We start from the raw sequence: 13,975 nt of genomic DNA, 5'->3' as shown, positions 1-13,975 counted from the left end.
GACCAAGACCACTGTAAACCGTGATATTGGGATCCACAGTGGGAGACAGGAGCAACCCTCCACCCCTTGGCCACTGTCCATACAAAACTAACTCAAGTATAGGAAAAAATAAGATTTTTAAAATAAAAGCGTAGCCAATCCAGAGAGAAAACAGGGTGTGTGTCAAAACAACGGGGTGGTGAAACTTAAGTCAGGGGAGGGCTGCGGGGCACAGGACTATCTTGCCAAGCAAGGTAACGGCAAAATAACTGTCCGCACCCCCCACCCCGACTCTGCTTGGCTAATCACTCCTCGCCCTGCAGCTTCCAGCTCAGTTGTCGCCTACTCCAGAAAGCCTTCCCTGACCCTCAAGCTGAGGTCAGACCCCCTGTCATACGTCCCCCCCCAGCACCCTGCCTACTTTCTTTGCAGCATTCGCCTCAGTGGTACCTGTTAAAGTGTGCCACTCTCGAGAGCTTCCAGAAGCTTCAGAAGGGGGAGACCGTGTGACGCTCGCATCCCACATACCTGGGGGTCCTCGCTGGGAAAGCAGCGCACCCCCTTCCCCCACACAGACACACTCCATTCCAGATGTTCCTCTGCATTTTTCAAAGACCCGCCAGGAGCCCCGCTACTCAACAGTGTGCCTGCTCTTTCCTTCTCCTCTGTCTCCATCTTCTGATCTATGTGACTAATGATCTGAAAAGTAGCACTCCAGTGCATTAAGGGTGCTGCTATTTAAAGGGTGCAAACCAGGGAAAGACAATATCTTTTGTCAAATGAGTGTTTGCCTCTGACTGGTCAGATCCAGCTTAACCGAGCGACACTTCTTATAGGATATACATGGGGCCAAAATGGCTGGTGCCGTTTACAATGGGAAAACATTGGGGCTGGGATTTAAGTGTGTGAAAAAGCAGAGTCTGGGGTTAGGAAGGTTGGGAGATGTCAGAAAGGCCCCGGGACACAGTCAAATTCTCACGTAAAGCGAGCCTTTGTGGTCCACCCCTCTCCCCCTACCCCCAGATGAAGTGACCCACACCAGCACTGAGAGAGAGGACTGCAAAGTCCCCTGATCAGCTGCTGTGGAAAAGGAGAGGGCTCAGCGTCCGGAGTCCAAGCTCTGAACGTCCCAGGACAGAACTCTCGTTTGGATGTAACCCAAGGACACTGGACTCACGGACTGGAAGTGCAGTCTGCCCTCCTCAGTCCCCAGCTGGGCATGGGGGTTGGGGCCTTGAGTTCTGAGATTCTGGAAAAATGGGGGAAGGGGAGAGGAAGGCAGCAGGGGCATGGGGAGCAAAGCGGGGTGGGGGGTGGGGGGGCCTGGGCGACCTAGGAAAAACTCAGGCCCATGAGAGACACGCAGTTCCCCGCAGCTGAGCCGCTCTGGTGGCCATGGCTGAGGGCACAGGCTGGCAGGTGGGGAAGGCAGGTGGGGCCGGATCACTGGCCTGCCTGCCGCAGCCACACGTCCATGGAAGTGGCAGCACTGCAGCCTCTCAGCGGAGCCTGGGGGGGAGCGGCCAGTGGTCGGCAGCAGCTACTGGTGGTGGGCTCTGCTGCCAAAGGCCTGGAGCAGGGAGCCTGCGCTGCACTGGCCGCGGGACCAGCCGCCCTGCTGATGTATAAATCGGGATCTCGTCGCCACACACCCAAGGGGGAGAAGTTCCATCTTCAAATGTTAAGCTTAAAATAAGACACTACATGGGTGCCAGTGGATCTGTGAAATCTGCTGACTAAACTGGCACCAGCCTCTGGGAGAAAACCAGCTCGTTTCCCCTGCGCTCTGGGGAGTGAGCAGGTGGGGGCGGGCTCCTCTCAGGCGGGGTGGGGTGCAGGGTCAGCCAGGAATGCTCACCTGGCCGGAGGCAGCTCAGGTGTTGCTTCCAGAAGCTTTTCAGCCAAGGCACCCGCCAACGTTATTGACCCCTTCCCTTCAGCGCTCAGTGTCTTTGCCGGCACCCCCATTTCTATTTTGGTGAGCATTCAGTGGCTTCTGCATGCCTGTATTTCTTACCCACTCTGTCATTCAGGGGCTTCCCTAAGGTGTGGACTGGAACCTTCACTCCTGTTCAGGCCTGGCATTTGCTGAGATGTTCAGTGGGGCCTCAGGGGAGCGGACGTGGCTGGTGGGAGCCAGGCCTGGGAGGGAAGTGCTGGGACAGCCAATGTGCTCCCTCCACGCAGGGAAGGCAGTGGCCCGGGGAGGGAGTGGGACCAGTGAGTCCTCACGCAGCTTGTGGCTTGTCCACTGTCCACGTCAAAGTACCCAGATGGAAGCCTACGGGTTCTCCAGGTCCAATGGCTCCTCCCAGGACCTGGCCCCTGGCCAGCTGCTCTAACCCTGAGTATGAACATGGAGGGCTGAGAAGTGGGGCCCGGTGAGCATTGTCCTTTGGCTCTGGCTGCCACTGAGGCCCAAGTCATGCTGCTCGCTCACCTCAACCAAGTGTTCACTCAGGGTCTCGGGGGCCATGGCGTCATGCCCGGCACAGGGCTGTTAGCTCCGGGCTGGGCGAGTACTGGCGCCCACAGGACATTCTCAGCAGCTACTTCAGCAGTGAGGTCCTGGCAGCCTGGCAGTGGACCAGTAGCACCCGAGTTCCCAGGATGCCGACAGGGCTGCAGGGACCCTGAAATGACTGACCCGCCTCGGGCAGGAAGAGGGGAGAGTGGGAAAGTATGGGCCGTCCGCCACAACACCCTGTGAGCTAGAGACATGCTGGCACCCCTCGCGTGAGCTGGTTCATCCCAGATGACGGCAGCCATTACTTCCGTCAGGACCCAGTTGGCCTCTTACGAGGAAATGAGCCCCAAATTCAACTTCTCTGGTTTGGCAAAGATGATACTGCCAAATGATGTATGTTTTTCAAGGGTTAATGAAATATTTATAAACAATTATTAACGCAGGCTCTTGTTTGCCCACCTCTCGAGCAAGCACGTTCTCCTTCTTTCTCACTAACTGAATCCCTATACTTGGGGATTGACTAGACATCCAGCCAAATTCTACATGAAATATAGACACAACTGCTGTGTGGGCCTTCAAAGAAGATTCCTTAAAGGGAACTGACCCAGCTGGGAGGTGTGTCCTTTCACTCCTCCCTCTTTCTCCTCCCTGTACTGTGGATGTGATGGTGGAACACCAACAGCCACGTTGGACTATGAGGGAATTTTGATGATAGAAGACAGCACTGAGAATGGTATAGAAAAGTGGGGGCCTGGGTTCCGGACAGCATGGCGGAGATCTACCTGCCTCCGAACTTCTCTGACATGAGAGAAAAATAAATTAAATTGTTTAAGCCACTGTTATTTTGAACTTTTTTATATGGAGATGGTCCTGACCCTAACTGATGTAATCATATACTAGGCTGCAAAAAACAAAACAAAAAACACACACAATACATTTCAGATGGCAGAACTGTAGAGATCACTGTTTCTGAAAATAAGATAAACTAGAAAATAATAACAGAAGAATACCTTTTAAAAAACCCACTTATTTGAAATGTGTTCTTCTAATTAAAGCTAAAAGATTGCATACTCTGATTAAAGAGAATTCAAAACTGTAATTTCAAACTTATTTAGAAATTAAAACATAGATCACTATATAAAAAAATGTATTAGATATAGTCAGGTATTAGATGTACTCAGAAGAAAATTCACAGCCCTAAGCATTTTTTATTAGAAGGAAGAATGAGAATAAATAAATTAAGCAATCAAGGGAATCGTAAAGAAAAAGAATCCTACCATGAAATAAGAGATCAAAAGAATATTATAAAAACAAAATGAATAAATTATAAAACAAAAACAGAAGAATTGATAAATGCATCCAAGAGCTAATTCCTAGGCACAAGTCTCACCAATCCAGTTACTGTAATAAAAGAGATGGAGGTGAGAAGTAGAGACAAGATTTGAATCAAGCCAAGGAAAAAAAAATTATTAAAAACATCAACATTCAAAACTTTCTACAACAAAGACACCAGACAGTAAAGGGGAAAGAGCTGGGAGAAGAGATTCACAATATATAGGGATTAATATCAAAAATATAGCCGAAACCGGTTTGGCTCAGTGGATAGAGCATCGGCCTGCGGACTGAAGGGTCCCAGGTTTGATTCCGGTCGGGGGCATGTACCTGGGTTGCGGGCACATCCCCAGTGGGAGATGTGCAGGAGGCAGCTGATCGATGTTTCTCTCTCGTCGATGTTTCTAACTCTCTATCCCTCTCCCTTCCTCTCTGTAAAAAAATCAATAAAATACATTTTTAAAAAAATATCAAAAATATAAAAATAACTTTTACAAATAATTAGGAAAATACAGCCAGTGGAAGAATGGACAAAGGATGTGAACAGGAAATTCAGAGAAAATGAAATATAAATGGCAATAAATATTGAAAAGAAGCAGAATCCTTTTTTGGTGTTCAGGGAAATAAAACAATTAAAACCATAATGAGATGATACCTTTCTCCCATCAGACTGGCAAAAAAAAAAGAAAGAAAGAAAGAAAGAAAGAAAGAAAGAAAGAAAGAAAACACTAAATACACGAATACCCGTGTTACAAAGGTTTGATGAAATCTAACCTCTCTGAAGGGAAATTTGGCAATAGTTATCAAAAATTCAAATGTGCACACACAGCCATTTACACTGAAAATTCACTTTCTAGAATGCCCTTGAGAAATCATCATACTTATGCAAAAAGAGCTTTACAAGGATTTTTCCCAGCACTGTTATTTCTAATTAGCAAATAATAAGAAACAACTTAAATCTATCACTAGGGGAGAGAATACTATCAGCTGGAAAAAAACAAATGAATGAATGAATAAATGAATGAATGAAGCAGACCTTCAAGTAACTAAACAGCTACATGAAATCAGCTAATTGTAGATAAATAAGAATATTGTTATATTTTAATAGAAAAAAATGCAAAACAAAAATAATAGTTTAAATGATGATTCATATATCTGTACTAATAAAAGGGTAATATACTAATTAGACCGGGAGACTTTCCAGGAGACCTTTTGGATGTCCTTCTGGACAAAGCCATGGTGATGGGGCCGAGGCAGAGGCTGTTAGGGGCGATCACGCCAGGAGGGGAGGGCAGTTGGGGGTGATCAGACCATCGGGGGGAGCAGTTGGGGGCGAGCAGGCTGGCAGGCAGCGTAGTTAGGGGTGATCAGGCAGGCAGGCAGGTGAGCAGTTAGGAGCCAGTGGTCCTGGATTGTGAGAGGGATGTTGGATATCCCCCGAGGGGTCCCAGATTGGAGAGGGTGCAGGCTGGGCTCAGGGACACTCCCCACCCCCATGCAGGAATTTCATGCACCAGGCCACTAGTATGCAAATACATAGGAAAAAAGCCAAAAGTCCATGACCAACTTCTAAGAGAGTTTACTTCTAAGAGCAGATTTGGGGTTGAGGGTTGTCAGAGGAACTTCTAGTTCTTTTTGTATTGTTTGAATTCTGAGCTGAGAGAACATATTCATGTATTACTTGCATAACTTTTAAAATAGTCTTAAAAAATTCTTGGTGGTAATTTTGAATTCCAAGAACATATTCATGTATTACTTGTATAATTTTATAAAATATACAAAGAAAAACCTTTTAAATCCTGAGGCTATTTCTGGACTCCAAAGATAAAGAGAAAAAAAAACAAAGGATCCCCAGGGGAGGGGAAATGTTTACCTACAAAAGAAAAGATCATCGGGCCAACTATTGCTCATGTTTAAGAGGGGAAAAGACATTTCCAGATATGCAGGGATTCGCAAAGTGCATTGCCCACACACAGTGAATATTACTCAGAAGTACTTTAGCCAAACAAAGAACACACACACACACACACATACACACACACACACACAAAGCCTAAGGAACTGTGACATTTACTATACCTGCTAGGTGGCTGTTTGTAAGCTAAGCTTTCCTAGAAATGTGTCCATTTCTTCTAAATCTTCCAATTTATTGCTCCAGATTGTTCAATGCATTCTGGTCTTTTAAACTTCTATTGTATCTATAGTTATTGTACTTTTTACTCCTAATATTGTTTATTTGCACCTTCTCTCTTTTTTTCTTGCTCACTGTTGCCAGAAATGTCTATTTAATTACTCCTCCATAGAAGCCAGGAATTTACTGTCAATATCAAAAAAAAACATATGCACAAGGTTATCCATTCTCATATTATTCATACTGGCAAAATATTGCAAATAACCTAAACATCCACATATAGAAAATTAGCTGGATAAAAAATTATGGTACTTCTACTTAGTAGACAGCTATGCAGCTATTAAAAAAATGAGGAAGATCTCTATAAACTGATTTACCATGATTTCCAGGATGTCATTAAGAAAAAAAAACACTAGAGAAAATTTACTTACTTTTACAAAAGAAATGGGAAGAATAAACTATTTACTTCCAGAGGATGGGTGGGAAGGAGGTAGAAGGGATAGAGAGGGGAATGAAACTTTTATTATGAGTTTTGATATAGCTTTGACTTTTGAGCCATGTTGATCTTTTATATATTTCCAAAAAAATCAGTAAGAATGGGAAACAACTGAAACTTAATAATAGAAATGAATAAACTTAATGGTATACAAAATAAATAGCATAAACACAACAGAAGAAAAAATTCAAACAACTTTTAAACATGGTTCTCTGATTATATACTCTCAGTAGGATATAGTCAATGGACATAAAGAACTTCAAAGAAATCCTGGGCTTTCCTTATACATTTTTGGGGAGTGGTATTGACACAGCAATTCTGAACGTCTTTTATTTACATGTACCTACAAAAGAAGAGAGAATCAGAATATGTTGCTGTTAGCCTCTCATTCAGGGAGTAGGGAGATGTAACTATGGAATGAAGGAGGGGAAGAACTCTGAGATGCTGGATTGGAATTAGAGGAAGTAGTATAAACTCACGATTTTTTAAAAGTTGCACTTCCTAAACCTGTCTGCTCAGATGGCCTAGCAACAACGGCACCCTGGTAACAGTGAGCACACCCAGAATCCAGACCTTGGTTTCTAAGTACCATTACCCTCTGAGAGGAACCAGGGCTCTTTGGAGAAATGGATGATTCCAGGACTGGGACACAGAAACTACAAGATGAGTCTGGAATAGCCATATTTTGTGCCATAAAGTATTTAAGTACTCAAAGAATAAGAAGGCGGGGGGTGGGGGCAGTGGATGGGGACATCTGTAATACTGATAACAATAAATAAAAAAAAATTAAAAAGGCATGTCAAATGAACAGAGAAACTTATTTAAAGAGTTCCTTTTGGTCAAATTTGGCTCCATTTGTATATAAAAATGAATAATGGCAGAAGTAAATTGTTACCCCCGGATACAAAAAAATACACGAGACCATAGTGATAGTTTTAAGAAGGAGGCAGTAGGGAAATCTCTTATTTACAGGAGGTTACCAACTATTAAACACAGAAGGAATAATATATGTGAAATATATAGGAAACTTTGAGACTAGGTAAATCTCCTGTTTCCCATCAGGCTTTTCTCCCAGTGGTCTTAACATTTGTTGGTCATTCTTGCCTGTTTCCAGTTTTAGGCTAATATGAAGAAAGCTACTACAAACATTCACATATAGATCTCTGGGTGAACGTGTGTATTCATTTCTCTTTAAGTAAATACCTAAAATTAGGATTGTTGGCTCACATTGTAACTGTATGTTTAACTTTATAAGAGACTGTAATACCATTTTACACACACCCGTGCCCTAAACCTGATTCTAGGATCACACACTGCATTTAGTTCTTATCTCTTTAGGCTTTTAGGTGTAATTAAAGATAAATGAGAATATATATATATGATTTGTACAATCAGGTTCAAAGCAGCACTGTTTGGTTGTGAACTCCAAATTGGAAACAACCCAAATTTTCACCAACAGTAGGATGAATAAAGAAATGTCAATATTGTTATAACAATAGAATATTATGCAGCAATGAAAAATAAACTAATACCACATATAGCAATATGGACACATCTCACAAGCAACTTTTAGTGAAAGAAAACAAAGGCCCCCCCAAAAGTACATACTGATGATTCCATTTCCGTAAAGTTCAACAGCAGGCCAAATGAGAATATAGTGAAGACAGTCAGAAAGGTGGTTTCCTGTGGTGCGGGCGTCGTGATGGAGAGGTTTCTGAGATGTTGCGGTTGCTCTAAATCAGCGGTCGCCAACCGGTGGGCCGCAGACCACTGGTGGTCCATGAGGTCCGAAAGGTTGGCGGCCGCTGCTCTGAATCTTTATCTAAGTGATGTTACTTGGATGAGCTCACTTTGTGAAAACTTATCAAGCTGTGTTTACCTTTAAGATGACTTTGCCTCTCTGTATATTTGTTTTATTTTAATGTAAAAAATTTAAAAAGGAAACTTAACCCTGAATCTAAAACTGAACAACATGAAGACTGAATCCTTTCTGAGTTAATGTTAAACCTTAGTTTTCAGAAATCATCCTTACTTTCCAACTTCCCAAGATTTGGGGGGAACGTCCCTGTAACCAGATGAGCATGTCTTAATGATAATACGCAGGACGGGAGATGTGCAGGGATGAAGGCCCAAACAGTGCTCTGTGTTACGCTGGTGCACCTTCTAACCGAAAGACGTTTGACAATACAACCAAGAGAATAAAAAAGAAATGTGCGCTGTATTAGCCAGTTATTCACTTCCAGGATTTTAGCCTCAATCAACAACTCAGTCAAACAGTTGTGAGCAATGACCTAAAGTTATACATTAAAAATTCTTTGGGGAAAATAAAATCCTTTGAGGGTCATACTTACAATTGGCGTCCCAAACGGAATGTAACCTGTGAGAGGAGAGAGAAGAGTCAGGCCTCATAACCCCGCCCTCCGCCCCCCAGACCTCTCAATTTAGACATCGGAGGAGACTTCTGGGCTTGGTCTTGACAGTGGCCTCAATGAAGGGGTGCAGGTCCCTTAGGGGAGAGGCATCTCTAGTCCCCAGACCTTTTCCCAGCTCAGTCCTCCCCAGAGCAGAGGGCACCCCTGTGTCCCCCAGCCTCCCTCTCTCTGTTCCCCTTCAGCCAGACAGTTCTCATTCCCCTCCCAAACCCGTTCCTGAAGGCAGGCGGGCCCCAGGGCGCACACTGGGGGCTCCTCCCATCATTTCCCTCCTGAGGCGCAACGCCCCTGCCACGCTCACTGCACACACCACCATGTCTTCAAAGGCCCTGGACTATCCCTCAGCTTCTTTCTCGCACGCACCCTTCCCTCCCTGGCATCAAGACCATTTCTAGAAAGGACATTCCCTACCCCCCTGAGGGGTGCACCTCTAAGAGCCAGAGCTCTTTCCGTCGCCGGTGCCCTGCGAGACACCCTCACACACAGCACAGAGCTGGTGCGAAGCCCGGCCGGGCCGGGGCGCTGTTTCCTCGCTGCTCATGGCCCTGGGCTACGGCAAGGCTCCCTCCACCGTCCCCACCGCTGTCGACGGGCAGCCGCCTGTCCCCAGCCTCTAACTATGGCAGCTGGGAGCCGGATAGCAGCCAGCCACGCTCGTCTATCTGAGCTACATGTAAAGCAAAGGGCTGCATCCGCAGGCGCGTCGCTGCGCGTGCACATGAGCCAGCGCTCTCCTACCCGCATTCTCCGGGGAGAGGTCCAAAGCTTGATGGGAGAAGTACAAGAGGATCCAGGCTCAGGGTGGGAGCCTGCTAGGGCCTCGTGCAGGGACTGGGGAGCACCCACAGCCATTGCTAGAGTTCCTCACAGCAAAGCAAGGGGGTCACCTGGCACCAATTGCCCTGTTTGCACAAGGATGTCACGTGGCTGTTCATTCTCTCCCCCCATGAGGTCAGGCTCTCTGGGGGTGGGGACCCTGGCTGACCTACCTGACTGGGAACACCCACTGGTAGAGACCCTTCCTCCAGCCGCTGAGGACTTCCCAAGGGGGCATCCAGCAGCCGCGCCACCCACCCTGTACCTCGGGTCATCCACCAGGAGTCGGGTCTGACTCCAGGCAAGGCCTGTGACCCCTCCGCACTGCAGGCAGGGTAACCCCGCCAGCCCGGTGTGTGTGCAAGTCTTTCTGGGCTGTGAGGTTCACCACACAGAACTGTCCTTCTAGTGGCCACAGGGCGGGGACTTCCCGGAGGCGGGCGTCTTCCAGCTACTGCCCCAGCCCCCTGCCCACTGGTCAGCACAGAATGGAATTTGCCATCGCTGTGCGCACAGTGGGGCACATATAGTGAGGACTTTCTGAAGGGCAGGTTAATAGCAGGTTCAGAGACCAGCGAGTTAGTCTGAGGATTAACTGCCTGGAAGGGCAGAGCGGGGAGCAGGACCTGGATGGAGAGAGCGCGTGCACAGGTGGGAGGTGTGGCTCCTCAGAGGCAGGTTCGCCTGTAGCAGGTGTTACCCCGGAGGCTGCCAATAACCTGGGAGTAACCTGCGGAGACCCCACCCCAGCTGCTCAGGCAGAAAAGGCACTTGTTTTGTTTTGTTTTGTTTTGTTTTTAGAAAAGGCACATTTTTAAAAAGCTCCACAGGTGATTCTGAGGCCTGGCTAGAGTCTTACCCAGTTGAGTCAATGTTAACATGCAGGTGTGAGTGTGGCCATGTGCGTAACACATGTGCGTGTCACAGGCTCCCTCCCCTCCCCAGGCCGGCACATCTAGCGGGTCCTGGAGCTGTGACACGGTAAGTGGCCCTGGCTGGGCGGAAGCAGAGGACCCGGGGCTCACCTGACATTCTAAAGGGCATGAAGATCTTCTCATTGGTGTCCGGGTGTAGAATAGCCTGGCAAGAGCAAGGAACAGAGCACCGGTGACGGTGGGAGAGGGAGGGGGCACAGGGAGAGGAAGGGAAGGAGGCGGGAAAGGAGAGTCCCCCCCTCCCCCCAGGATGACTCCGATGGCCAGTGGCTATGTCCTGCCTTCTGGCCAGGCAGTCCTTTCCCACCATTGGGGCAAGAGGAAGCTAACACACAGCCCCAATCAGCACAGATCCTCTAACTAATGCTCCAAGCTGAACACAGGGAGGGCAGGACTGTGTTTACCTCTCGGGCCCCCTGAACCCCTGTGCCTGGCACACAGTAGGCCTGTAATGAGGACTGTGGGGAAGGCATCACAGGGAAGGAGCGTAGGGGCCCAGGGGAAGGTGCATCAGTCTTCAAAAACTCAGGCCCTGGGTACTTGCTTTGGGAAAAGGCGAGGAACTAGGCGGAGGGGAGAAGATGGGCCCACAACGAAAGGATCCCTGGGACAGGTGGGGGCAGGGTCCAGGAGAGGGGAGGGGAGGGGAGGGGAGGAAAAGAAGCCAAAATTGGATTACCTGCTTGATTTTCTGTGCACTCCAGAGCTAGAAGGAAGGAAGGGGGGTGGGGAGGGGAAAAAAATTAAAGCACATATCCCTTTAAGGCAGCGGTTCTCAACCTGTGGGTCGCGACCCCTTTGGCGGTCAAACAACCCTTCCACAGGGGTCGCCTAAGACCATCCTGCATATCAGATATTTACATGACGATTCATAACAGTAGCAACATTACAGTTACGAAGTAGCAACGAAAATAATTTTATGGTTGGGGGTCACCATAACATGAGGAACTGTATTTAAAGGGCCAGAAGGTTGAGAACCACTGCTTTAAGGTCTCAAAGTCACATTTCTAACCAAGACATCTAGCTGCAAAGGGCTTAAGAGGATCAGACTGTACTGGTCCCCCCAGGTCTGGCAGCTACTCTGAGGGTGTGGCGTCAGGGACCCCAGAACAGCAGGGCGAGGGGATCGCACACAGATCATTTAAACCAGTGGTTCTCAACCTTCTGGCCCTTTAAATACAGTTCCTCCTGTTGTGACCCAACCATAAAATTATTTTCGTTGCTACTTCATAACTGTGATGTTGCTACTGTTATGAATCGTCATGTAAATATCTGATATGCAGGATGGTCTTAGGCGACCCCTGTGAAAGGGTCCTTCGACCACCAAAGGGGTCGCGACCCAGAGGTTGAGAACCGCTGATTTAAACGAAGGGTTCTCAACCCTGGCTGCTGTAAGGTTGCTTTAAGAATTCTCCCAGTGTTTTTCTAAAGCTTCCTAGTAGGGCCAGGTAAAAAGCCTGATTTAAATGAAGATCCTTCAACTGTCCCCAGAATCGGTAGAGGCAGCCTCACATGACTTTTTCCGAGCGAGGCAGACTGCCGGGGTTCCCCGGTTTGCCACTTCCACCTCTGAGCCCCAATTTCCTCTTCTGTAAAATGGGAATAATAGCTGTGCCTCTAATGTTTTTGAAAAAACCGATGCCAAGTTCTTGGAGCAGCACTGGGCACATAGTAAGTGCCCTTTAACGGCTTGCTGTTGTAGGTATTATTATTCCTATTGTTGTTATTATAAAAAGGCGGTAAGGAGAAGAAAGTTGCTTTCAAATGAGTGGAAAAGTTGTCTCTCTCCAGCACCAGCATGTGGCACAGGCTGGAGAAACAGAACAATCTGTCAATTCCTTCAAATGATATAAATACTGCCTTTCATTGAATCTAAGACATCGTTAATCCGAAGACATTATTATGTGCCGCTAAGTAAGAAAACAATGACATAATGCCAAGACCACCATCAATAAAAAGACTCATCCCATTTAAGACATGTTAAAATGTGATAAAATGGGCCTGTTAGAAGTAAGCACACCCGGTAAATAAACATTTACATTGTGGCAAACCAAGGGCCGGCGCACTTTTAATGGAGCAAAAAGGGTAGGAGGTGAGAGGTAAGGTGCGGCCAGGAGTGGTGTTTAGTTTTGTAACAGAACAGTTCACTTATGCTTCCTTTACATGGCAGTGTTGTTTGCCTGGAACATAAATTAAGTTGCAGAAGGCTACTGGGTAGCAAAAATAGAAGTTATAAAATCGATATATTAAAGCTTATGCATTATACTCACAGCAGAGTCCTCAAGCCTTAATTCACAGCCTAATTACTCTTATTTTAGATACATTTCAAACATGTTTGATTGTCTGCTATTCCAGGAAGATTGAAGGCAGTAGAGTTTTGAAAAATAATAATTGCGGAACAGAAGGGACTGAAGAGAGAAAAACCAAATGCAAAATCAGTGTCAGCCAAAGGAGGTAAGTGAGAGCATACAGCAGAGATGAAAGAAAAAAAATAAAGATAAAAGGCTGACCCTCTTTTGCCTTCCTGAAGTGCAGCCCCAAGTCCCAAGGCCATTTTAGGTGTGAACCTTTCAGCACCGTCCTGCATCTCCCACAGCGCGGGCCACACAGAAAATCTAAAGCTATTCTAAAATTAAAATTTTATTAAAAAAAAAAAAACCCTCAAAATTTCTTCGTACAGTTCTTTGGAAAAAATTCCCCATGATTCTGAGGAAGAGCCTGGGCAGATAACACTGGCCTAAAACATCAGAGGACAGTGTAAAGGGCCGGTGTTAGAACCAGGCAGGCCTGTGTTCAAATCACTTACTGGAGGCGTGCCCCTGGGCTCATTACATCGCCTTCATGCCTCAGTTTCTCCATCAGTGAAATGGGCTCTTGTGAAGGTGGAGCGGAGGCTGGATGCTCCTGGGCAGTTTGAGCTTCCCTTCAGGCAGACAGCTAAGCGTACACTTCCCAGCTTCCCCCACCGTTGGGGGGGCCACCCACGTGACCTGGTGCTGGCTGATGGCCTGTGACGTTTGCCACGTCCAGGCCTGGCCCCAAGCCTCCCACAGAGAATCCAGGGGAGGACGGTGAGGCCCTGGAAGATGGTAAAACCATGAAGGGGAAGGAGCTGGGTCCCTGGACAATGTCATGCGCCAAGTCCCTGAGCTGCGCTGGACTCTGACATGAGTGAGAAATGGACCGTACTGTATAAGCCCCTGAACTCTGGGGCCTGTGTGTTACAGCACTTGGCTTACCCTGACTCACACAGAGGTTTAAATGAGATACACATATCTACACTGCTCGGCCCATAGGACATGCTCCATAAACACCTAAAACAGAGGGACAGTCATTGAAATGAGCAACATGTTTAATGACTTAATTAATTTTAAAGTAACTTCACAT

General features: G+C 46.9%; 1 protein-coding gene across 3 annotated transcripts in view; it reads right to left on the bottom strand.

The window, feature by feature from the left end:
- Nucleotides 1–13,975, bottom strand: part of SFXN5 (sideroflexin 5) — a 100,103-nt gene that overhangs the window by 55,029 nt on the left and 31,099 nt on the right. For all 3 annotated transcript variants that reach the window (XM_036334128.1, XM_036334130.1, XM_036334129.1), the window contains 3 exons: nucleotides 11,268–11,294; nucleotides 10,679–10,733; nucleotides 8,757–8,782 (listed from right to left, as the gene is read on the bottom strand). In XM_036334128.1, the coding sequence (XP_036190021.1) occupies nucleotides 8,757–8,782; nucleotides 10,679–10,733; nucleotides 11,268–11,294 (108 nt within the window). The remainder of the gene's footprint in view (nucleotides 1–8,756; nucleotides 8,783–10,678; nucleotides 10,734–11,267; nucleotides 11,295–13,975) is intronic.

Source organism: Myotis myotis, unplaced genomic scaffold (assembly GCF_014108235.1).
Source record: "Myotis myotis isolate mMyoMyo1 unplaced genomic scaffold, mMyoMyo1.p scaffold_m19_p_14, whole genome shotgun sequence".
Taxonomy (NCBI): Eukaryota; Metazoa; Chordata; class Mammalia; order Chiroptera; family Vespertilionidae; genus Myotis; species Myotis myotis.
Note: the sequence above shows the minus strand (reverse complement) of the source record. Positions and strands in the feature narration are given on the sequence as shown.